The sequence below is a fragment of the Alosa pseudoharengus genome, unplaced genomic scaffold, assembly GCF_046254945.1.
Source record: "Alosa pseudoharengus isolate Yale_2024_CS ecotype anadromous, Long Island Sound unplaced genomic scaffold, YU_APseudo_1.1 YU_APseudo_1.1_scf_20, whole genome shotgun sequence".
NCBI classification, from domain to species: domain Eukaryota; kingdom Metazoa; phylum Chordata; class Actinopteri; order Clupeiformes; family Clupeidae; genus Alosa; species Alosa pseudoharengus.
In genome coordinates, this window is record NW_027468664.1 from 2,028,479 (window position 1) to 2,052,478 (window position 24,000).

General features: G+C 46.8%; 1 protein-coding gene across 1 annotated transcript in view; it reads left to right on the top strand.

Moving 5' to 3' along the window:
• wnk1b (WNK lysine deficient protein kinase 1b) overlaps positions 1 to 24,000 on the top strand; it is a gene marked incomplete in the record, with an annotated part of 170,545 nt that overhangs the window by 118,557 nt on the left and 27,988 nt on the right. Inside the window, 10 exon segments of the mRNA XM_076296205.1 lie at positions 125 to 160; positions 993 to 1,094; positions 6,724 to 6,803; positions 7,830 to 7,992; positions 12,509 to 12,625; positions 12,766 to 12,873; positions 13,808 to 13,856; positions 14,117 to 14,257; positions 18,252 to 18,853; positions 22,431 to 22,844. Of these exon segments, the coding sequence (XP_076152320.1) occupies positions 125 to 160; positions 993 to 1,094; positions 6,724 to 6,803; positions 7,830 to 7,992; positions 12,509 to 12,625; positions 12,766 to 12,873; positions 13,808 to 13,856; positions 14,117 to 14,257; positions 18,252 to 18,853; positions 22,431 to 22,844 (1,812 nt within the window).

A 24,000-nucleotide genomic window follows, 5' to 3' on the forward strand; every position in this document is an offset into this window, starting at 1 on the left:
AGGGATCGTGTGTGTGTGTGTGTGTGTGTGTGTGTGTGTGTGTGTGTGTGTGATCCTCTCTCCTGCATTAGAGTGTGGTGGCTTAAAGGTCTCTTACACTGTGTTGTCATTCTGTTTTTTATAGTACGGAGGTTTCTACATCCAAGCCATCCCCTCGCAGGTAGAGAAACCACCCCCACCCCCATTCCTTACCCCCACCCCCTCTCTCCCTCCCCCCCTCTCTCTCTCTCTCCCTCCCTCTCTCTCTCTCTCTCTCCCCCCCTCTTTCTCTTTATAAAGTGCTTCATTCCTCCCTCGTTCCCTTGCCCCCCACCCTCTTCTCTCTCTGACTTCTCTCTGACCCTTCATCCCTCCATTTCTTCTATTTCACTCCCTCTCTCTACCCCCTCCCTCCCTCTCCCTTTCTCTCTCTCTCTCTCTCCCTTTCTCTCTCTCTCTCTCCCTTTCTCTCTGTCTCTCTCTCTCCCTTTCTCTTTGTCTCTCTCTCCTCCTTCTCTCTCTCCCCTCCCTGTTCTGTGTGTGTGGTAAGATGACTCCTTGGAGTAAAGGAATGGGTTGTTTCTCTGTAATTCAGTGTGTGTAGGTGTGTGCATGGATGTGTGTATTGATGTGTGTGTATGAGAGAAAGATCCACTAACTATTAGGTCTCAAAGCTTCTTTTGGCACACACACACACACACACACACACACACTCACTCACACACACACACACACACACACACACTCTCACACACACACACACACACACACACACACACACACACTCACTCACTCACACACTCTCACACACACACACACACACACACACACACACACTCACTCACTCACTCACACACTCTCACACACACACACACACACACACACACACACACACACACACACACACACTCATGAGTGAAAGCAGATGTAGGTCACTCCCATCTGCTGCTAATGATGAACGTCTGTGGTGATGGACACACGATAAACCTGTGTGTGTGTGTGTGTGTGTCTAGGTACCCACCACTCAACCTGCCGTCTCTGTGGCAATTCAACAGCAGCAGGCCAGCACTGCTGCCCAGAGCAACACACACGCTCCTGCAGTTCTGTCTTCTCAGGTACACACACACGCACAGACACACACACACACACGCTCCTGCAGTTCTGTCTTCTCAGGTACACACACACACACACACACACACACACACACGCTCCTGCAGTTCTGTCTTCTCAGGTACACACACACACACACACACACACACACACACGCTCCTGCAGTTCTGTCTTCTCAGGTACACACACACACACACACACACGCTCCTGCAGTTCTGTCTTCTCAGGTACACACACACACACACACACACGCTCCTGCAGTTCTGTCTTCTCAGGTACACACACACTCACACACTCACACTCTCACACACCTACACACACACACACACTATTACAGCACTGTCTTCTCATGTACACACAGACACACACACACACTACTCACACACACTATTACAGCACTGTCTTCTCATGTACACACACTCACACACCTACACACACACAGTTCATATACTTTATTTGATTGCACGTTTTCACATGTGGTGTTGGTGTAACGTTGTGTTGTTCATGTTGCTTGTGTTGAGCAGGTAAGTGTTTCTTCTTCTCTCTGCTGTTCCTCCTTTCCTCTGGTTCTTCAGAAGCCCTCGGCTTTAGAACCCCCTGGAACGTTGACCCTCGACTTTAGAATCCCCTGGAACGTTGACCCTTGGCTTTAGAACCCGCTGGAACGTTCCGTCCAAGCCACAAGTGTTGCTCCGCATGTAGAAGAGGGAGAGTGGTCCGCTAGGGTGCTACAGAGCTCCTCACCTCCACGATCATGGCACACGATACTGAATTAAAACTACACTGCTCAAACTAACAAAACTAAGGGAACACTTACAGTTTTCCACAATTGTTAAAACACAGTTTTTGAAACCTTCCACCCTTTTCTCCATTCTCAAACTACATTCACAGAATGTCTGACACTTCTTGCAAAATAAAACACTCGCCTCAAAAGTTTTACTTGTGCTCAGAACCAAACAGTGTCAGAGTACCGATCCAGTGGATGATGGAAGTGTTCCCTTCATTTGTTTGAATAGTATATTAACCACCATTTTGTGCAACTTGTGGTAGCAATATTTGTCCATCCCAGTCTCACAGTGCTGGGAGCCATGACGACACAAGCTTGGTTCCAAAACAGTCAAATGTTCCCCCGACCATCAGAAAAGGTTCTAGCGTAGCATTTGACAAACTCTGATTGGATTGGAGATTCAGTGGACTGTTTCCTTTGTCGATATGGACGCAGCCAGCTGGGTTTTTGTAAGAAGGTCTTTTGTGCGCTTTTAGCATCTGATGCACCCAGCCATGCCAGCTGTAAAGGTCATGTTTGATGAAGCGCTGTCTTGCATAACGGTCAGGAGGTATCAATTTGATGTTAGTCATCACAAAGTCTAACGAGTCTGAATGTACCGTTCAGCATAGTTGATTCTGGATAGTTGCCATAGCAACGACCCGTTATGTTCTTAGCCAATCGGTCCTCAGCAGCATGCTGAGACATTCAACAGGTGCGTTACTGACAGACCCTCTTCATTTCTGCTGCGTGAGCGACACTTGGACTTGGTCACCTGTGTGTGTGTGTGTGTGTGTGTGTGTGACACTCGTCACCTGGACTCTAAACGTCTCCATCTCTCCTGGTCCTGTCTTATGCAGAGCCCAAATCACACACACTCCGTTTCCCCAACTCTGATTCCCCAGATCACACACACTCCAATCTCTCCTGGTCTGTCTTATGCAGAGCCCCAGTCACACACACTCTGTTTCCACAAACACACACACTCTGTTTCCCCAAACAAACACTCTATTTCCGCTCCTGTAGTTGTGTAGTGCAGCTCTCCTGGTGCATGTGTGTCTCAATTTTTTTTGCTCTGATGTTTGTGGTGCCCTGTGTGTGTGTGTGTGTGTGTGTGTGTGATTTCCTAGTACCCTCGCTGAGACTCTCCTCTGATCTGAAGTGCGTGTGTGCGCGTGCACCCTACTATGTGTTGTTTCCTGACACCTTTGCTGTTTCTCTGCTCTGTTCCAATCTAATGCTTGTACGAGTGTGTGTGTGTGTGTGTGTTCCTTGACACCTTCATTGTTTATCCTGCATGTGTGTGTGTCTCTGCTGTGTGTGTGTTTCTGCTTCTGTCTCTACTGCATGTGTTTTTCTGTTTCCGCTGTGTGTGTGTGTGTGTGTGTTTCTGTTTCTGCTGCGTGTGTGTGTGTGTTTTTGTGTTTTGTACTGCGTGTGTGTCTTTCTGTTTCTATTGTGTGTTTCTGTTTCTGCTGCGTGTGTGTGTGTGTGTGTTTCTGCTGCATGTGTGTGTGTATGTGTTTCTAATTCTGCTGCATGTGTGTGTGTGTGTGTGTGTGTGTGTTTCTGCTGCGTGTGTGTGTGTGTGTGTGTTTCTGCTGCACGTGTGTGTGTGTGTGTGTGTGTGTGTGTTTCTGCTGCATGTGTGTGTGTGTGTGTGTTTCTGCTGCATGTGTGTGTGTATGTGTTTCTAATTCTGCTGCACGTGTGTGTGTGTGTGTGTGTGTGTGTTTCTGCTGCATGTGTGTGTGTGTGTGTGTGTGTTTCTGCTGCACGTGTGTGTGTGTGTGTGTGTGTGTTTCTGCTGCACGTGTGTGTGTGTGTGTGTTTCTGCTGCATGTGTGTGTGTGTGTGTTTCTGCTGCATGTGTGAGTGTGTGTGTCTGTGTTTCTGCTGCACGTGTGTGTGTGTGTTTCTGCTGCATGTGTGTGTGTGTGTGTGTTTCTGCTGCACGTGTGTGTGTGTGTGTGTTTCTGCTGCACGTGTGTGTGTGTGTGTGTTTCTGCTGCACGTGTGTGTGTGTGTTTCTGCTGCATGTGTGTGTGTGTGTGTGTGTTTCTGCTGCATGTGTGTGTGTGTGTGTGTGTTTCTGCTGCATGTGTGTGTGTGTGTGTTTCTAATTCTGCTGCACGTGTGTGTGTTACAGACCAAAATGGTTTTTGTGGTGTGTTTGTGTGTGCGTGGTGTGTGTATGTGTGTATGTGTGTGTGTGTGTGTGTGTGTGTGTGTGTGTGTGTATGTGTGTGTGTGGTGTGTATGTGTATGTGTATGTGTATGTGTATGTGTGTGTGTGTGTGTTTCTGCTGCATGTGTGTGTGTGTGTTTCTGCTGCATGTGTGTGTGTGTGTGTTTCTGCTGCATGTGTGTGTGTGTGTTTCTGCTGCATGTGTGTGTGTGTGCGCAGCTGAGTGGCAGTGAGAGCCTGCCTCTGATCTCACCCTCACCCAGCATTGAGCGCCTCTACTTCCTGTACCAGGCCGCTCACACCACCGCACAGCGAGCTGCTCTGCAGGTACTCACGATGGCTGTGTGTGTGTGTGTGTGTGTGTGTGTGTGTGTGTGTGTGTGTGTGTGTGTGTGTGTGTGTGTGTGTGTGTGTGTGTGTGTGTGTGTGTGTGTGTGTGTGTGTGTGTGTGTGTGTGTGTGTGTGTGTGTGTGTGTGTGTGTGTGTGTGCGCGTGTGTGTGTGTGTGCGTGCGTGTGTGTTACGCATCCGGTTCAGTCCGTAACAGTGTGGGTGTGTTAGCTGAGCTTCTGTGCACAGCTCGCTGTGTGTGTGCGCGCTGCAGGTACACACTATCCCAGCATGCACTTCTGTACCCCTCAGTGTGGCTCATCACACACACACACCTGTCAACACACTCACAGCTGCCGTGTGCGGTTGTGTGTGTGTGTGTATGCGCTAGCGTGTTGTGGAGTCGTTTGTGTGAGTGTAATCCCCACGAATAGCGCATTGTGTGTGAGTGCGTGCGTGCGTGTTAGCTGAGCTGCTGTTCTGCACTTAAGTGCATTTCAGAGTCAGATTGTCAGAGGTTGTGGCTCAGTTCTGTAGAGGTTTGGTTTGCGTCTGTTAGTGATTTCAGTCCTGTGTTTTACGTTTGGTTGCAGTTTGGTTTGGTTATGGTTGCAGTTTGGTTTGGCTGTGATTGGCGTTTGGTTTGTTTGTTTGTGTTTATTAGTTGTGTTTGTGGTTTGATTTGGTGCATCTTGGTGCATGTTGACATCAGCATTGTTTCGCCGCCCCGCCTTCTCCTGCATGATCTCATGTGGTGCCATCAGCCAATGAGCATCATCCTCAGCCACCCAAGCCCCTCCCATCTGCCTGTCAGTCATGCTGACTCCACCCCTATTCTGGTCCCGCCCCCAGACCTGCACCAGTGCCCATGCTCCACCCACAATGGCACACATCGCCAGGACGACCGTACCCATGACGACCTCTGCGGCCATTGCTCCTCCGGCTCTTAAGGTTTCCATGGCTACAGTGTTGCCACAGCAGCAGCAGGCAGGGGCTCCAATGCCGACCCCAATATCCGCTCCAGTCGTGACCCCAATATCTGTTCCAGTTGTGACTCCGAAACCACTACTGATGTCGACCTCAATACCGGTTCCGATGTCTACTCCAATACCGGTTCCGATGCCTACTCCAATACCGGTTCCGATGCCTACTCCAATACCGGTTCCGATGCCTACTCCAATACCGGTTCCTGCTGCGTTGCCCCCCAGCCTGGTGGTGGCGCCCCCTGTGTGTGTGGGTGTAGCAGTGCCTCTGACCGCAGCAGCAGCAGTGCCTTCTGGGAGTGCAGGTCCCGTCATGGCCGCCCTCGCCACTCCTCAGGTCACGCCCCCTGTGCCCGTCGCCCCCGGCGAGCCGCCCGCCCCGAAGAGAGACTCCCCTGCCCAGGTACCCCACCGCCCCACTGCCTGCCCCAGACAGGAGGGGGCGCTAGACTCGTGCCTCCTGGACTCTCTGTGTGCACTTTATAGGACAGCACAGGCTGTGTGTGCGCGTGTGTGTGTGTGCGCGCATGTTTGGTGATCAGGGGAGAGACATTGAACACCACACTTCAGGGTCAATGTGTTATGGTTAGTGTTCGTGTATGTGGAGGTGTGTTAGAGTGTGTGTGTGAGGCTGTGTAGAGGAGTGTTAGTGTGTGTAGGCCAGGTGTGTGGCCAGGTGTGTGTTGTGGAGCTCCATTTCTACCTGATGTAAAGATCTCTCCTATCGGATACTAAACTCAGCTGCTGAAAGCACCCTTCACTCAGCTTGTTCTATCTACCTACATCTATAGATATCTACCGACATCTATATCTATCTGACCTATTGATATCTACCTACATCTATACCTATCTGACCTATAGATATCTACCTACATCTATACCTATACCTATCTACCTACATCTATACCTATCTGACCTATAGATATCTACCTACATCTATACCTATCTGACCTATAGATATCTACCTATATCTATCCTATAGATATTAGATATCTACCTATATCTGACCTATAGATATCTACCTATATCTGACCTATAGAGCTCTACCTATATCTATCCTATAGAGCTCTACCTATATCTGTCCTACTGTATAGATCTCTACCTATATCTGTCCTATAGATCTCTACCGATAACGTGTATCTGCCCTGTAGATCTCTACCGATAATGTGTATCTGCCCTGTAGATCTAGATAACGTGTATCTGCCCTGTAGATCTAGATAACGTGTATCTGCCCTGTAGATCTAGATAACGTGTATCTGCCCTGTAGATCTAGATAGCCTTTTTGTGCCGTGGTTCTCTATCTAACCGATCCTGAGCCTCCTGTTCCAGCCGTTTGAATTCTAATCCAACTCTGTCATGTGACCCCAGGCTACCCAGAATGCATCGCAGCCAACGTCAGCAGAGCAAGCGCAACTCCAACCACTGCAAGTGACCTCCTCCATAGAGAGGTAAGATACACACTCATGACACACACACACACACACACACACACACACACACACACACACTGCCAGTGATACATACTCATGACAGGTGAGACACACTCACACACATTCACACAGAGAGGTAAACACACACACACAAACACACACACACACATTCTCACACTCACACGTCGAGAGGTATGACGCACACACACACACACACACACACTCTCACACTCACACGTAGAGAGGTATGACACACACACACACACTCTCACACTCGCACGTAGAGAGGTATGACGCACACACACACTCACTCTCACACTCACACGTAGAGAGGTATGACGCACACATACACTCACTCTCACACTCGCACGTAGAGAGGTATGACGCACACATACACTCACTCTCACACTCACACGTAGAGAGGTATGACGCACACATACACTCACGCATTGCTCCAAAGTTTTTGGAAAACTAAAAAGAACAGATATCGGAACTCCCCCTATTACCGTCGGTCCCGTATTTTCGCCGTCTTGCGTGTATGTGTCACTTAATATCCATTTCTATACAAACCAAGACGGCGGACTCCTAAAGAAACGCAACCACCCACACCATAGGTGTATCTAAATTAGCTATGTTCCAAAAATGACATTTTACCGTGACTTGAAGAGCTGTAAACAGTGTTGTATGGCTGCCTGTACACAACCGCTTGGAGCTCCAGTGGAATTTTAATTTCATGATGAGAATTCTCGGTCTAACCGTTCATGTGCCGTTGAAACGGCGTAAATAGGCGACCCATCAGGCCAGAACTATAACCCACAGCGTATAGTAAATGCTCCTGTTAAGAACCAAACCAGATTTTGTTCAAATCTACACACCTATGGCTACTAAAAAATATAAGGTTCATTTAGCAAATGTTATTTTAAAGTGTTAAAAAACATTGTTGTTTTAGAATTTCTGAACAAAAGTGGTGATAATTGGGGGTGTTACGATAGTTGTGTGTTTATTAAAATGTGTTTGTGTGTGTGTGCCCTTTGCCTTCCTCAGTGGTCACTCTGATGTGGCATCGGGCCTTAGTGATGGTAACGAGGGTGCCATGGCAACAGGCGGTCGTCATGAGGGTCGCTCAACGAAGCGGGACAAGAGGAGGTCCGTCAGAAGTCGATCACGTCACGACAAGCTGGGCAAGGCCAAACTCAACGTCCTCAACGTGAGAATACTCACGCACACACACATGCACACACACACACACAGCCAAGCTGGGCAAGGCCAAACTCAACGTCCTCAACGTGAGAACAGGCACGCACACACACACACACTTTTTAAGCATTTAAGTATGCAAACTTTTCTTTCTTCTTTTGATACACAATTGTCTATCAACTTGCATCACTTGAGTGATTATTAGCAATTATTTTCATAGAGTATAGGCCTACACAATGGGCTATGTGCTTGTTAAGGGACCTGTCACAAAGAGGATGCTTTGCCATCGTGTGTGTGTGTGCACGAGAGAGGGAGAGGAAGAGGTGCATGCGTGATGGCAAGTGTTACGGTTGAATAGTTTAACAAAACAGTTTTAAAATAGTTCTTAGGCTATTTAAGCATGCAATTTGTGTCCATGTGTAGGCTATTAGCTACACTTTTGAGAGCCTAAAAGGCACGTTAATAGCCAGCTCAGGATGCAATTTAGTTCAGGTCGGATTAAATCACGGCTGGCCCTGGGTGCATGTAGTCTTTTCTGACTGTCCGTTTTAAAAAGGAGCAATTACACTTTTTGATGTTCGCTATCGCATAATTTAGGACTTGTCTGTACTGTGTCCGCCGAGGTGTCCCGTTATTCACAATTAACGAACGAGGTGGAGGCAGAGAACTCCTCTGCCTGAGTTTGTAGGCTAGTAAACAGCATCAGTAACGTGCATCAATAAAGGGAGTGGGTGCTTTACTTATTGATCCGGATCAAAGAGACAATAGCTTACAACGTGGTGTTTTTGTAACTTCAGTGTAGATGATTGTGATTCATTGCAACTTCAGCAATGTAGGCTACCTTACTTAGGCCTACCTTCAAAAAATAGCTCCGTACAGCAGAAGCCCAGTCTACAGTCTGCCTCAGTAAGAATCCTAAACTTTGTCTGTGTTCAGTCTTCGATCCTGATTGGCTGCATTCGTGCTAACTAACAAATCAGACGTTGTAGTGGGCGGGACAATGCTCTTGACCACAGAGTAGCAAATGCAGGGAGTGAGAGACGCTTTACAGACAAAGTAGCGCGTATCATTCTTTATCCATTTCAATATCGGCTTATCGGTGGAAAAAATGACCGATACCGAATATTAAAAAAAAAACGCTAAAAATCGGCCCTAATAATCGGCCAGGCCGATAATTGGTCGACCCCTCAAAGACACGCACACCTTCAGCCCCTATTCTTCTGCACAGGTAACACACACACACACACACTAGGGCTTTGACTTTTGCCGAAAAATCCTATTCGAAGTTCGTTTGTTTATTAATATTAAAATTCGAATATATTCGAATATGTATTAATAACCATTAAATGTCTTAAGACCGATATTGGTATCAAACTTAAGTTCTATATGTTCTGTCCACCAGAGGGCAGTGTATCAATCAATGTCAATAGACTACGTGCACGAAAGGCAGAGTATTTATGAGTGTGTTAATTTTTATTATTGAGCATAGGGCTGGGCGATAAAAACGATAGCGATATATATCGCAATAGACATGTAATCGATATCTATAAAAAATACGTTCGATAGAACATTCATAATTAAAAGCAACACACACCTCCTGCCTTACGTTGTCCATAAATAAATAGGCTAAATATATCTTGCATTCTAGATGTCAAACTCTACCAGAGTAGGCGATAGAAGTAGGCCTACCTCAACACAGACTCTCCTTGCCCCGTGCACTCTCTCTCTCTCCCTCCCTCTCAACAGGCGCATCCCTCCTCAGCATGCACATGTAATCCAAACATTAATCGTGCAAGACGACTGGCTAAATTGCTATTAAATCCGGTTAGCATCATTAGCACGCTGCACGAATTTGTTCAAAACTGTTGCATTCAAATTGACTGCTAAATTCTAATCATCTCAGTCCCGATGGAATGGAACCATCGTTTTTCGTTTTGATCTGTAGCCCCCCCGCTGGACTGCACCCCCCGAATGGAGGGTAGGGCAGACACAGTTTTCTGTGAATATCTCGAGAACCGTAGGGTTTAGGAGGACCATTTTTTTTTTATGTTGATCTCAAGGGGCCATGTCAACCCATTCCATAACCACTCATTTCATGTATAGCGCCACCTAGTTAAACACAAAAAAGTAAAAATGAGGTGTTGTAATCGCAGGTATCTGTGACCTTGCATAGTCAAAACTGCACGAAATTGGAAGTGTAGGATCATTATGACACCCTCTGAATGCACGCCAAGTTTTCGTGGAATTCCGTTCATGGGGGGCCACACAATAAATTAATTTATGTTACTATACACCAACTGGCCTGTAGGTGGCCGGAGACAGTTTTCTGTGAATATCTCGAGAACCGTAGGGCCTAGGAGGTCCACCTTTTTTATGTATGTTGGTCTTAAGGGGGCATGTCAACCCATCCCATTACCACTTATTTCATGTATAGCGCCATCTTGTTAAAAATTAAAAAGCAAAAAATGTGGTGTTTTCATCACAATATCTGTGGCTGACATGGTCAAAACTGCACGAAATTGAAAGTGTAGGATCATTATGACACCCTCCTAATGCATGCCAAGTTTTGTGAACTTTTGTTCATGGGGGGCCTTACAACATTTAGTGACCGTACACCAACAAGGATTCCCGGGACACTGAAAGACCGGGGTACACGAAACTTGGTGGGCATGTAACCCCACATGGATAGCATGGAACCATCGTTTTTCGTTTTGATCTGTAGCCCCCCCGCTGTACTGGACCCCCCGAAAGGAGGGTAGGGCAGACACAGTTTTCTGTGAATATCTTGAGAACCGTAGGGCCTAGGATGACCAATTTTTTCCGTATGTTTGCCTCCAGGGGTCATGTTAATCCATTCCATGTGCACACATGTGCATAAACAGATACATACGCACACACATACATTCACAGTAATCATACGTATGACACATACTCACACAGTAGACATATGTACGCATGCATGCACATGCACAAACACACATACGCAGGCAAACACACAAGCACGCACACACACACACCCACACACATAAACATAAACGTGTACACGCACACATGCACACAATTCAAGAATTTCTCAGAATTATGAACAGGCAAGATGGGGGTGGGGTTGTATAAAATTAATTTTACATGTGAAATCTATCAACTAATCATGTATATGTGTGAGCTCACTAAGCACGAACCAGCCAGGATGCTACCGTCACCTACAGGAGCCCAGATGACCAATAATAGCCTTGTTAATGAGCTCGCGATTTTACTTCACCAGGCGTGAAAAAAACCTTGGAATCTGAATTAAAAACAACGTTTACAACCAAATACATTTATAGAAATTATCTCCATAGGCTACAGGTTCGAATATCTTTAATTTTTAAAATAATCAAATTATATTCGAATAACGAAGTTCGGAGTCAAAGCCCTAACACACACACAGACACACATACACACACACACACACAAACACAGACACACATACACACACACACACACACAGACACATACACAGACAGACTGATTTTGAAGAAATACACATGTGCATTGTTGATTACTAGGGCTGTACTATACACCAACCTCACGATTTGGTTTGTATCACGATTTTTGACCCACAGTCCGATACGAACCTTGATTTTTCTTTTTTTGGACGGGGGCTAGACATTATATTAAATAACATTTCAATAGCCTACCTTAGAACACCAGAGGATTACAATATAATATATAATATAACATATCTATATTATTTTATATACTGATATAAAAAGAGAAAATACTGAATGTCTGATATGTCTGATGACGGCACACTTTATGCAGATTAGCCTATAGCCTTTAGCCTAGGCCTACTATTTCTATTACAACTCTACCTCGTTAATTCAGCTGTCTGGTTGAAGCCTGGAAAATATTGTAAACAAAGTAGCATAGTTGGCTAGCTTATCATAATCTACTGATTGGACTGAGCATTGAACATTGGTATTGAGATGATCAGACAATTTGAATGCAAGAGTTTTAAACAAATATGTGCAGCATGCTAATGATGCTAACCGCACTTAATATTAATTTAGCTAGTCGTCTTCTATGCGTCCTTGCTTTCATGATAGTGAATGTTTTATTTGGATTGTGTTGGCCGAGTCGCGCGTGTCCATTGAGAGAGAGAGGAATAGAGAGAGGGAGAGAGAGAGGGAGAGAGAGGGAGGGCGTTTACTTCTATACAGTTTGGTAAAGTTGAACACCGTCTTCAACGAAAGCAACATTTATTTATTTATTTATTTTTGGACAACGTAGCCTAAGGTGGGAGATGTGTGTTGCTTATGCGGCCCATTAAGCTGCAAAGCACTGCGTGAAAAACTAGAAAGGGAAAGGGTGTGTCGCGGTTCTGCCTTTTTACACCGCGACACAGTATCATGGATATGAGTGTCATGATTTCGAATCGCATGTCGTTACAGCCCTACTGATTACACTGATCTTGACAGCAATGTGCTGAAAATAATCGTACTAATTTTACTGGTGTGCGTTTGTGCGTGCGTGTGTTTCCTCTGCAGATTTCCAACATGGGGGATCGTGTTGCTGAATGTCAGCTGGAGACTCACAACAGGAAGATGGTGACCTTCAAGTTTGACCTTGATGGAGACAACCCGGAGGAGATCGCCCAGATCATGGTACTGTCTCAGAACCCACGGTTCCGTCTACAGAACAGTCACAGCTTCTATTTGGGTGTTCCGTCTGTATAGAACCACCACTGCTTGGATTTGTGTGGGAAAGAACATGTTTGTTTTTGTGTGTGTGTGTGTGTGTGCAGGTGGAGAGTGAGTTCATTCTGGAGAGTGAGAGGGAGTCGTTCATTGAGCAGGTGCGTGAGGTCATCGAGATGGCTGACGAGAGAGGACTGGAGAGAGAGGGCGGCCAGGTAACGCACACACACACACACACACAGAAACACACACAGAAAGAGAAACACACACACGCACACACACACACACACACACACACACACACACAGAGAAACAAACACAGAGAGAGAAACACACACACACAGAAACACATGCACACACACATACACTCACCCTCCTACCTATGTTTACCAGTGTCCCCTACACACACACACACACACACACACACCTTTTTATTTTCTGTACCTCCATACTCTTTCCTCACCTTCTGTTGTTTCGTAATTCTCTCTCTTCTCATTTCTCTCTGCTCACTCATTCTTCTCTCTGCTCACTCATTCTTCTCTCTGTTCACTCATTCTTCTCTCTGTTCACTCATTCTTCTCTCTGTTCACTCATTCTTCTCTCTGTTCACTCATTCTTCTCTCTGTTCACTCATTCTTCTCTCTGTTCATTTGTTCTTCTCTCTGTTCACTCATTCTTCTCTCTGTTCACTCATTCTTCTCTCTGCTCACTCATTCTTCTCTCTGTTCACTCATTCTTCTCTCTGTTCACTCATTCTTCTCTCTGTTCACTCATTCTTCTCTCTGTTCACTCATTCTTCTCTCTGTTCACTCATTCTTCTCTCTGTTCACTCATTCTTCTCTCTCTCTTCTCTCTCATTTCTTTTCTCTCTCCCTCTCTCTCTCTTCTCTCTCCCTCTCTCTTCTCTCCCTCTCTCTCTCTCTCTCTTCTCTCTCCCTCTCTCTCTCTTCTTTCCCTCTCTCTCTCTCTTCTCTCTCTCTCTCTCCCTCTCTCTCTCTTCTTTCCCTCTCTCTCTCTCTCTCTCTTCTCTCTCCCTCTCTCTCTCTTCTTTCCCTCTCTCTCTCTCTCTCTCTCTCTCTCTCTCTCTCTCTCTCTCTCTTCTCTCTGTTCAGTCTAATGGCTTGTTTCATTTTGTGTTTTGTGATGTAGCCTCCTGACCATGAACAGCAAGCACCTGATGCAACTACACCCCCGACAGGTGAACACACACTCTCACACACCCTCTCTCTCTCGCTTTCTTTCTCTTTCTCTCACACATACACACACACTCTCACACACTCTGTATCCTCCCCGTGTGTGTGTGTGTGTGTGTCCTGGTGTGTGCAGGTTTGTTGGCCAGTCTGGGGACTCAGTGTGTGTGTGTGTGTGTGACCGTGTGTCCTGGTGTGTGCAGGTTTGTTGGCCAGTTTGGGGACTCAGTGTGTGTGTGTGTGTGTGTGTGTGTCCTGGTGTGTGCAGGTTTGTTGGCCAGTCTGGGGACTCAGGTGGTCCACTCAACTGGCCGCAGGTTCATCGTGAGCCCCGTACCGGAGTCTCGTCTCCGAGAACAGTTCTTCAGCCCCACCAGCCCCCCCCTCGCCGAGGACCAGCCTACTTCAGGTTAGACACACACACATTACACACACACACACATTACACACACACACACACACGCATTACACACATTCAGGGTTCCCGCGGATCCTTAAAAAGTATTAAATACAACTTTCGGTTTTTAAGGCCTAAAAAAAGTCTTAAATTGTCGGGGATGTCTTGAATTTTCGAAAGGGAGGTATTAATTTGCATATGGGACCGCCAGCGAGTGAGCAAACGCAAGAGAGCGAGTAAAATGTCTCCATCCATCCGAACGCAATTGTATAAGTGACTATATAAGGCTACGGGAGGAAGTGTGGTGGTTGCAGAGTGAAGATGTTTTTCACGGGTGTAGTTAAAGGTGTGACAACGGTAATAATATGTACAAATATGCCTGACGTTTTTGTGGTGTAGAGGCCTGAGAGATACGCAGGTAGTCTATGTGAGCGGTAGAATGAGCGGGAGAAAGTTGATAAGCCAGTTAGCGATAGGGTGGCATACTTTCGAATTTAGGCCGGACATATGGATTTTAAAAGCGCTGTCCGGTGCAGCCTCCATCCGGACGCTCATTTGTCCTCCTTTTTGGAGTTGTGCTGGGCATCTAGAATCTTTGCTCGGATGCAGCATGGTTTCACAAACTATGGACGCGAAGACTGCTAGGCCTACTTAGCAAAAGTTGTGAAATATAACTGCATATTTTTTTTTAATGTCGGCGACTGGCTACATAAAAAAAAAAACGTGTGTTCATAATACATGCGTGCTTGAGATGAAACAAGCAGTTTTCAGCAGGATCCGAGGAGGACCTGTCTCTTAATTAATTTAAAACAAATCAATGGTTTTACAATGTTTCACTCAAGCTTTGGTTTGAAACAACTGGTATGCAAAATGTAAAGTAGTGTATTAACTTTAATTTGCTGTGCTGCATATGTGACAATAGATGTACATAGTAAATTATATAAAGTAGGCCTATTAAAATATTTAAATAGCTTAGTCTAACTTTGAAAAAAAATATTGAAGGGAATCCAGTCCAGTGCACATGCCTTTGGCAAGTAGCCTAGGCTACTACAGACACAGGTGAAGAACAGTCAGCCTCAGCAGTAAGCACAACCAGATATGTACAGCCAGCTTCAAAAGCAAGCAGCCCAGACCCTAAAATTGGGCATTTATAGCCGTGAAGGTAATTCACACACAATTATTTTTCTTTTGCCAAAATATATTTAGTAACTTCTGTAGACATCCAAAATTGGGTGGGGGTTAAAATTAGTAGAAAAAACTGTTGCATAAAACAATTTTAAGTTGTCGTATGTATCTTTTTGCCGTGGTATAGTCTTAATTTTTCCATTTAGATGTCTTGAAAAGGTCTTAAAAGTCTTTAAATTTGCACTTGGAAAATGTGCAGATACCCTGACATTACACACACACACACACTACACACACACACACACATTACACACATACATTACACACACACACACACTACACACACACACACACATTACACACATACATTACACACACACACACACACACACACACACACACATTTAGGGCTGGGCGATATGGACCAAAACTGATATCCCGATATTTTGGGGCTGATTGGCGATATACGATATCGATACGATATTGATATTTCAAACAGAAAGAGCGAAGTGCTTCATATATTCACTCAACACAACAATTATGACAACACAGCCAGTTTTAGTTATATTCATTTCAGACTGCTCTAACAGAGCTGTGCAAAAAAGTGTAAAAAATAACATAGGCCTACAATAGGCATAGGCTGAAGTTGCTCTGATAAAGCTGTGCAAATAACAAAAGACCAAAAGTTGACCCTGACTGACAACGCAGGCCTACATTGTACTGCACAATGCAATAGGCTATTTTGGGCACAACAATATTGAAAAAACCTGTTTTTTACCTGTAAGGGTTTGATAGGGCCTAGATGACAAGCAAATGTAGACTATGATGGCCTAGACATGTTGCTATCAACAACAAAAATAGTTTTAAACAATTAGGCTACTTAAACAACATAACTGAGTCACTCATCAAGAGTGTGATAGACGCTACCGTCGTTTTGTATGTGTTCATTTTTGCATGTTCCGGTTCGTAAGAAAAATCCCTTTGCACGATTGAATGGGGTTTCAGGAATCATAAAAAATGATGCCCTAACTCCTCGCGAGTCGTGTGCATATCCTCTTAATAAAATCAGCGTGTAGGTTGTCTCCCTGAGGACTTTAGATCTGCTACTGTATATCGCTAAACGCAAGCATTCATCAGTGTATTTAAATTAGCTAGGCTATGTACCAAAAATGACATTTTACCGTGAGTCGAAGAGCTGTAAACAGTGTTGTAACTTAAATCTGCGTGTACAAAACCGCTTGGAGTAAACAAGAATTCTCGGTCTATCCGTTGATGTGCCGGCGGAATAGGCATCAGCACCAACCTCTGATCAAGGTAAACAAAATCTGACTCAGTGTGTCCGTCATGTTTGAAAGTTTGTAGTGCTGCGAGGGAGAACGTGCACATGCAAGGGCACAAGCAGTTGAGCAGAGCTGCGGCTATCTGAATGGTCTGAACACAAGTGAAGAGCAAGTGGCTTTGATAAAATGGCCCATTATTTGACATAATACCGGTATTACGATATTGTCTCAACTACATATCGTTTTCAAAAATATATCGGTCGTAATCGTAATACCGATATATCGCCCAGCCCTACACACATTACACACACACACATTACACACATTCATTACACACACACACATACACGTTACAAACACACACACACATTACACAGGCATACACTTTTATGTGCACATTCATACATGTACACAAATTAGTCACATACATTTCAGTCACTGTTTCAGGTTAAAGGTCCAGTATGTAGGAAATAATGGAAAATAAACTGTAACCATTCCAAAAATGATCACCATATGTTGTCAGAGAGTAAGGAAACACGATGAATTGAAGTAATGGCTTATGTGACAACATTACTCTAATATGTAAAACCCCGTAAAACCCATGAAAAAAAATGAGTTACGGGGCGGAATCTCTTGGAATTTTCGTTTATGTGTTGAACGATTAATTCTAGAATAGCGTATTAATAATGGGCTAGCGCGTCCTCCTATTTGTGTTGCCAAATTAGCAAAGGCCAACTGTCAACAGCTGTCAGTTGTAGTCATGAACGCCTACGAGAGGCAGGCAAATTTCCAAAATTAAAACAACAAACAAATTAAGTGGACATCGGAGGAGCTTCCTGAGATGGTGACGTCTTCGTCAAACGAAGAATATCAAGTCTGACGCAGAGCTGGCTATATATCTCCACAACAGGTAGCCTAGGCTAAACTTCATCTGCATCGCTAACTTCAGTTAAATATGTTACGTTGGTTAGAGAGGTATTTTTTGTTTTCACGGTTTCCGTAATGTGTAGCTGGGTCATGGTTGGAGAAACGTTAAAGCAGCTGCAGGTCAACTAACGTTAGCTAAGTCTTCATTACATCTGGCAACCCAGAAGAGGCTCGCGTTTGGTAGTCTTGAGAACGTTCACCAGTGTTTTGATTTTGGCCTACAGAACGTTCGGTAACAATCCTACAAATCGCACCTTTAATTAAATGTATGTATTGTGTGTGTGTGTGTGTGTGTATGTGTAATGTGTGTGTGTGTGTGTGTGTGTGTAATGTCTGTGATGTGTTTGTGTAATGTGTGTATGTGTAATGTGTGTGTGTGTGTGTTTAATATGTGTGTGTGTGTGTTTGTGTGTAATGTGTGTGTGTGTGTGTGTGTGTGTGTGTGTGTGTGTAATGTGTGTGTGTGTAATGTGTGTGATGTGTATGTGTAATGTGTGTGTGTATGTGTAATGTGTGTGTGATGTGTAGGTGTAATGTGTGTGTGTGTGTGTTTGTGTGTGTGTGTAATGTGTATGTGTAATGTGTGTGTGTGTGTGTATGTGTAATGTGTGTGTGTGTGTGTGTGTTTAATATGTGTGTGTGTGTTTAATATGTGTGTGTGTGTGTTCCCCCAGCTTCTGCTGCTGCTGCTCCAGGGTCGGGTCTGTCCCAGTCTGCGTCTGCCGTGAGTCTGCAGCAGGCCTTCGCTGAGATGCGTCAGGGGCAACAACAGTACGACCCCGGCCCCAGCACCGCCCCCCCCACCCTGCCTGGGGCAACTGGGGCAACAGAACCTCCTGTGTTCCCTCCCCCCTCCATCTCTCCCTCCCTCCCCTCCATCTCCATCTCTCCCTCCATCCCCTCCTCCTCCATCTCTCCCTCCATCCCCTCCTCCTCCTCCTCTCCTCCTCCCTCTGCTCAACCTGCCACTCAGCTGCCCCTTGCCACCCAGCCTGCCATGTCCACTGCCCCTTCTGCTCCTGCGCCAGCTTCTGTTGCCCTCCTGCCCCCCAGCACAGCCAGCCTGCCCGCCGCCCCTCCGCCCACTGCCCCTGTTGCCCCTGTTGCCCCCGTCTCCATCAGCAGCGTAGCTGCCCTCTCCGATGTTGCCCCTGGCGCTGTGGTGCTGGCGGAGCTGCCCCTCTCTGCCCCTGCAGCGGTGCCCACCACTGCCCTCCAGACGGCCCAGCTGAGCCCGCCCACCTCCACCCTCTCAGCCACCACGACCCAGACGCAGGTGCACACACACACACACACACACACACACACACACCGCCCACCTCCACCCTCTCAGCCACCACGACCCAGACGCAGGTGCACACACACACACACACACACACACACACACACACCGCCCACCTCCACCCTCTCAACCACCACGACCCAGACGCAGGTGCACACACACACACACACACACACACCGCCCACCTCCACCCTCTCAGCCACCACGACCCAGACGCAGGTGCACACACACCGCCCACCTCCACCCTCTCAGCCACCACGACCCAGACGCAGGTGCACACACACACACACACACACACCGCCCACCTCCACCCTCTCAGCCACCACGACCCAGACGCAGGTGCACACACACACACACACACACACACACACACACACACACACACACACACACCGCCCACCTCCACCCTCTCAGCCACCACGACCCAGACGCAGGTGCACACACACACACACACACACACACCGCCCACCTCCACCCTCTCAGCCACCACGACCCAGACGCAGGTGCACACACACACACACACACACACACACACACCGCCCACCTCCACCCTCTCAGCCACCACGACCCAGACGCAGGTGCACACACACACACACACACACCGCCCACCTCCACCCTCTCAGCCACCACGACCCAGACGCAGGTGCACACACACACACACACACACACACACCGCCCACCTCCACCCTCTCAGCCACCACGACCCAGACGCAGGTGCACACACACACACACACACACACACCGCCCACCTCCACCCTCTCAGCCACCACGACCCAGACGCAGGTGCACACACACACACACACACACACACACCGCCCACCTCCACCCTCTCAGCCACCACGACCCAGACGCAGGTGCACACACACACACACACACACCGCCCACCTCCACCCTCTCAGCCACCACGACCCAGACGCAGGTGCACACACACACACACACACACACACACACACACACACACCGCCCACCTCCACCCTCTCAGCCACCACGACCCAGACGCAGGTGCACACACACACACACACACACACACACCGCCCACCTCCACCCTCTCAGCCACCACGACCCTCTCAGCCACCACGACCCAGACGCAGGTGCACACACACACACACACACACACACACCGCCCACCTCCACCCTCTCAGCCACCACGACCCAGACGCAGGTGCACACACACACACACACACACACACACACACACACACACACTCACACACCACACACACCACACACACACACACACACACACACACCACACACACACACACACACACACACACACACACACCACACACACACACACCACACCACACCACACCACACCACACCACACACACACCACACACACACACACACACACCACACCACACCACACCACACCACACACACACACTACACACACACACACACACACACACACACACACACACACACACACACACCCGCCCGTGTTTTTGGGTTAAGCGTTTCTATTGGAGCAGAGCACAGTAGTGTTTTTGGGTTAAGCGTTTCTATTGGAGCAGAGCACAGTAGTGTTTTTGGGTTAAGCGTTTCTATTGGAGCAGAACTGTGGTGAGAATTCAAAATGACGTGGAAACAAAACCGAACTGAGATGTGTTAAGAAAGGGAGACGCTCCCAGGTTTATTACAAGCCGGCTCACACACACACACACACACACACACACATGAACAAAGTTGCCTCTGTTCAAGTCACCTTCCGAATGTTGTATGTCACATTTATATTCTGTTAGTAGCTCTTTGTCTGCTCCCGTGGAAAAGTTCTTCAGACGCCCCGTACATATCCGTGCTTAATTGGCGCCGACCACCTATGGTGAAGTCTGCCATAGTACAAAAGCTGGGCCGTTGTACATGACAAAAGACTTGATTTGCAAATGGTCGAGGCGTGTCTTCACCAGGCACAATCATCAGTTAATGCAAATATGAGGCATACAGACTGATGAAGTTAGTCACATTTGTATACAGTATGTTCTTACAGATAATTTTTACTACACAACCCCCGTGTTTTTGGATTAAGCGTTTCTATTGGAGCAGAAATCAGTAGTGTTTTTGGGTTAAGCGTTTCTATTGGAGCAGAACACAGTAGCGCTCGTGTTTTTGGGTTAAGCGTTTCTATTGGAGCAAAACTCAGTAGTGTTTTTGGGTTAAGCGTTTCTATTGGAGCAAAACTCAGTAGTGTTTTTGGGTTAAGCGTTTCTATTGGAGCAGAACACAGTAACGGTCGGCCCAAATTTGGCTTCGCTCTCGTTGAGGTTGAATGGAGATGAAATTGGCCCTGGTTGGGCGAAATGAGAGCGAATCGCCAAGGCAGGCGAAACAAAGTTGCCGAAAGTTTCACTTTATTCAAATGAGGACCATTCGAGAACCAATCAGGTCCGCTTGTTTGTGTATGGAGGCGGGAGTTACAAAAAAGTACTAAGATGGCGGAGACCCCAGCTGTAACATGAGCTGTAATGTGATTAACATGTTTCTACACGAACATTGGCACTTGAATCAACACGAATAGTCAGGGCACATACACCACTAAATAGACCACTGTATATGTTAGTTTAAACACTCGAACTCTTCAGCTAGCCGACAGGCCAACTGCTAGTATGTTCGGACATTGGATTTCATTGTAAGACTACCCAGGCAGCTAGTCTACATGCTGCAACACAGGTATGAAATATATTATGTCTTAGTGACCTTGTTTCTATGAATATGAATTGTTGTTTATAGGCAACATGACTTAGTCGAGGCATGAAGACCCCTGGATATCTTCATTAACCCTTAAAGGAGTACCGTCACACTGGTGTGACGGGAATGTTGGGAAATTAACATTCTAAAGAATATCTGGGTTCATTGAATTCAACATAGAATTTTAGAACCTTCAATTGTTACGGAACTTAGAATGTTCAAAAACCTACACCTTTAAGGGTTAAGTACTTAAACATTTGAACTAGCTGATTAGCCTAATTAGCTCGCTTGCCACCACTGGCTAGACACTGCAGTCAAACGGTTAGTGGTTTGGCCGTCACGCCCCCGAGGCAACATTTCGCTGGCCGAAATTCGCGAGGTGTTTCGCTGTGTGGAAACCTACCGTAAGGAAGGAGGAGTTAGAGCAGGAGAAGTAGACTCATGACATCATATCCTAGCAAAACAAAAATCTCAGCAATAATCAACTCTGCTGAGACGTTTAAGATGGTGGTTCTACAGCATTCTAGGAAGTAGTGTCAGGTTCTGTTATGTTGGGATGATGGTTCTACTACAGCATTCTAGGTGTGAGGTTCTGCTGTGTTGGGATGATGATTATACTACAGCGTTCTAGGTGTGATGTTCTAGCTGTGATGGGATGATGGTTCTACTACAGCGTTCTAGGTGTGAGGTTCTGCTGTGTTTGGATGATAGTTCTACTACAGCGTTTTAGGTGTGAAGTTCTGCTGGGTTGGGAGGATAGTTCTACTGCAGCATTCTAGCTGTGAGGTTCTAGGTGTGAGGTTCTAGGTGTGTTGGGATGATGGTTCTACTACAGTGTTCTATGTGTGTTGGGATGATCAGCTTCCGGTGTTTTCCACAGGTGCCATCTCTGCAGCCGATGACCAGCAGTGTTCCGCTGGTGCAGCCCACTCCGGTCCACACACACCCGCAGCCGCACACACACACACACACACTGCCCCATTGTGGCGAGTGTGAGGCGGCCCCGGGCATCGAGGACATCCACGCCCTCGACCAGAAGCTGCGCTCGCTCTTCATGGACCTCACCTCTGGCCCCGCCCCCTCAGACGGCTCTGACCCCGCCCCCACGCCAGGCACCTCCTCCCCCACCGGCTCCATCGCCGCGGCGACCGCCTCACCGCAACCCCCCTCCACCCTCCCGCTGACACCACAGGGGCAGCAAACGGGCACCCCTCTCCCCACGCCAAGCCCCGCACCCACCTCCGCCACCTACAGCCAGGGCACGCCCGCCAAAACACCCCTATCCAGAGTACCGGTGAGTGTGTGTGTGTGTGCGTGCAAAACACCCCTATCCAGAGTACCTGTGTGTGTGTGTGTGTGTGTGTGTGTGTGTGTGTGTGTGTGTGTGTGTGTGTATGTGTGTGTGTGTGTGTGTGCGCAAAACACCCTTATCCAGAGTACCGGTGTGTGTGTGTATGTCTGTGTGTGTGTGTGTATGTGTGCAAAACACCCTTATCCAGAGTACCGGTGAGTGTGTGTGTGTGTGTGTGTGTGTGTGTGTGTGCGCAAAACACCCCTATCCAGAGTACCGGTGTGTGTGTGTGTGTGCGCAAAACACCCTTATCCAGAGTACCGGTGTGTGTGTGTGTGCAAAAAACACTAGAGATGCACCGATATGGAATTTTAGGGCCGATAACGATAACCGATATTTATTGGTTTATTGTGGCCGATACCGATACGATAACCGATAATATTACTCTTGAAAAAATTGTGAAAACTGATTTGGGGAAAGCATTTAATAAGCATTTTATTGCAGTAATTGTACCTACCACCAAATGATGGACAGAACTCATAATAGTCCTCAATAGTACGGCAGTCAACAACATAACAGTAGCCTAGCCCTACAGTATGTGTGGCTCCTTTAAGTGAACCTGACGTCAGTGAATTGCGAGTGAGTGGCTAGAGAGTTTGAATCGTTTTCATTTAGGGCTAAACGCTCATAAACGGCTCAGCTTGGAATAAGCTACAGTATAGCGACCAAATCAGAGTTTGTGAGGGAAACTTAGGTTTAGTTTCAACTGCGGGTAACTGAATAAAGCTGCAACTCCTCAGACTGTATCTTATATCCGTCTACTCTGTTGCGCACAACCTGCTGCAGCAGAAATGAAAGTCGTTAGCCCCGAAGGTTTTAATAATTTATTATGATGACCTGTCTGGAACTGAAGCACGAATGGTTAGCATATTTCTAGGTAATAATACAAAACCCAAGCTAAAGTAATGCAAATATAATACTAAAACACAACTTAGAACTAGGCCTACTTATGTACTCGTCCCACTAACGAGTTTGCTTATTTGTTTCCCCGATCAGCGCGGTAAAGTGCAAACACACCAGACGGCTCTAGATAGGGCTGAGCTCCGCTCTGGTAAGGTTAAATGGCGGATCATTCACGAGACGATTTTGAGATGCACAG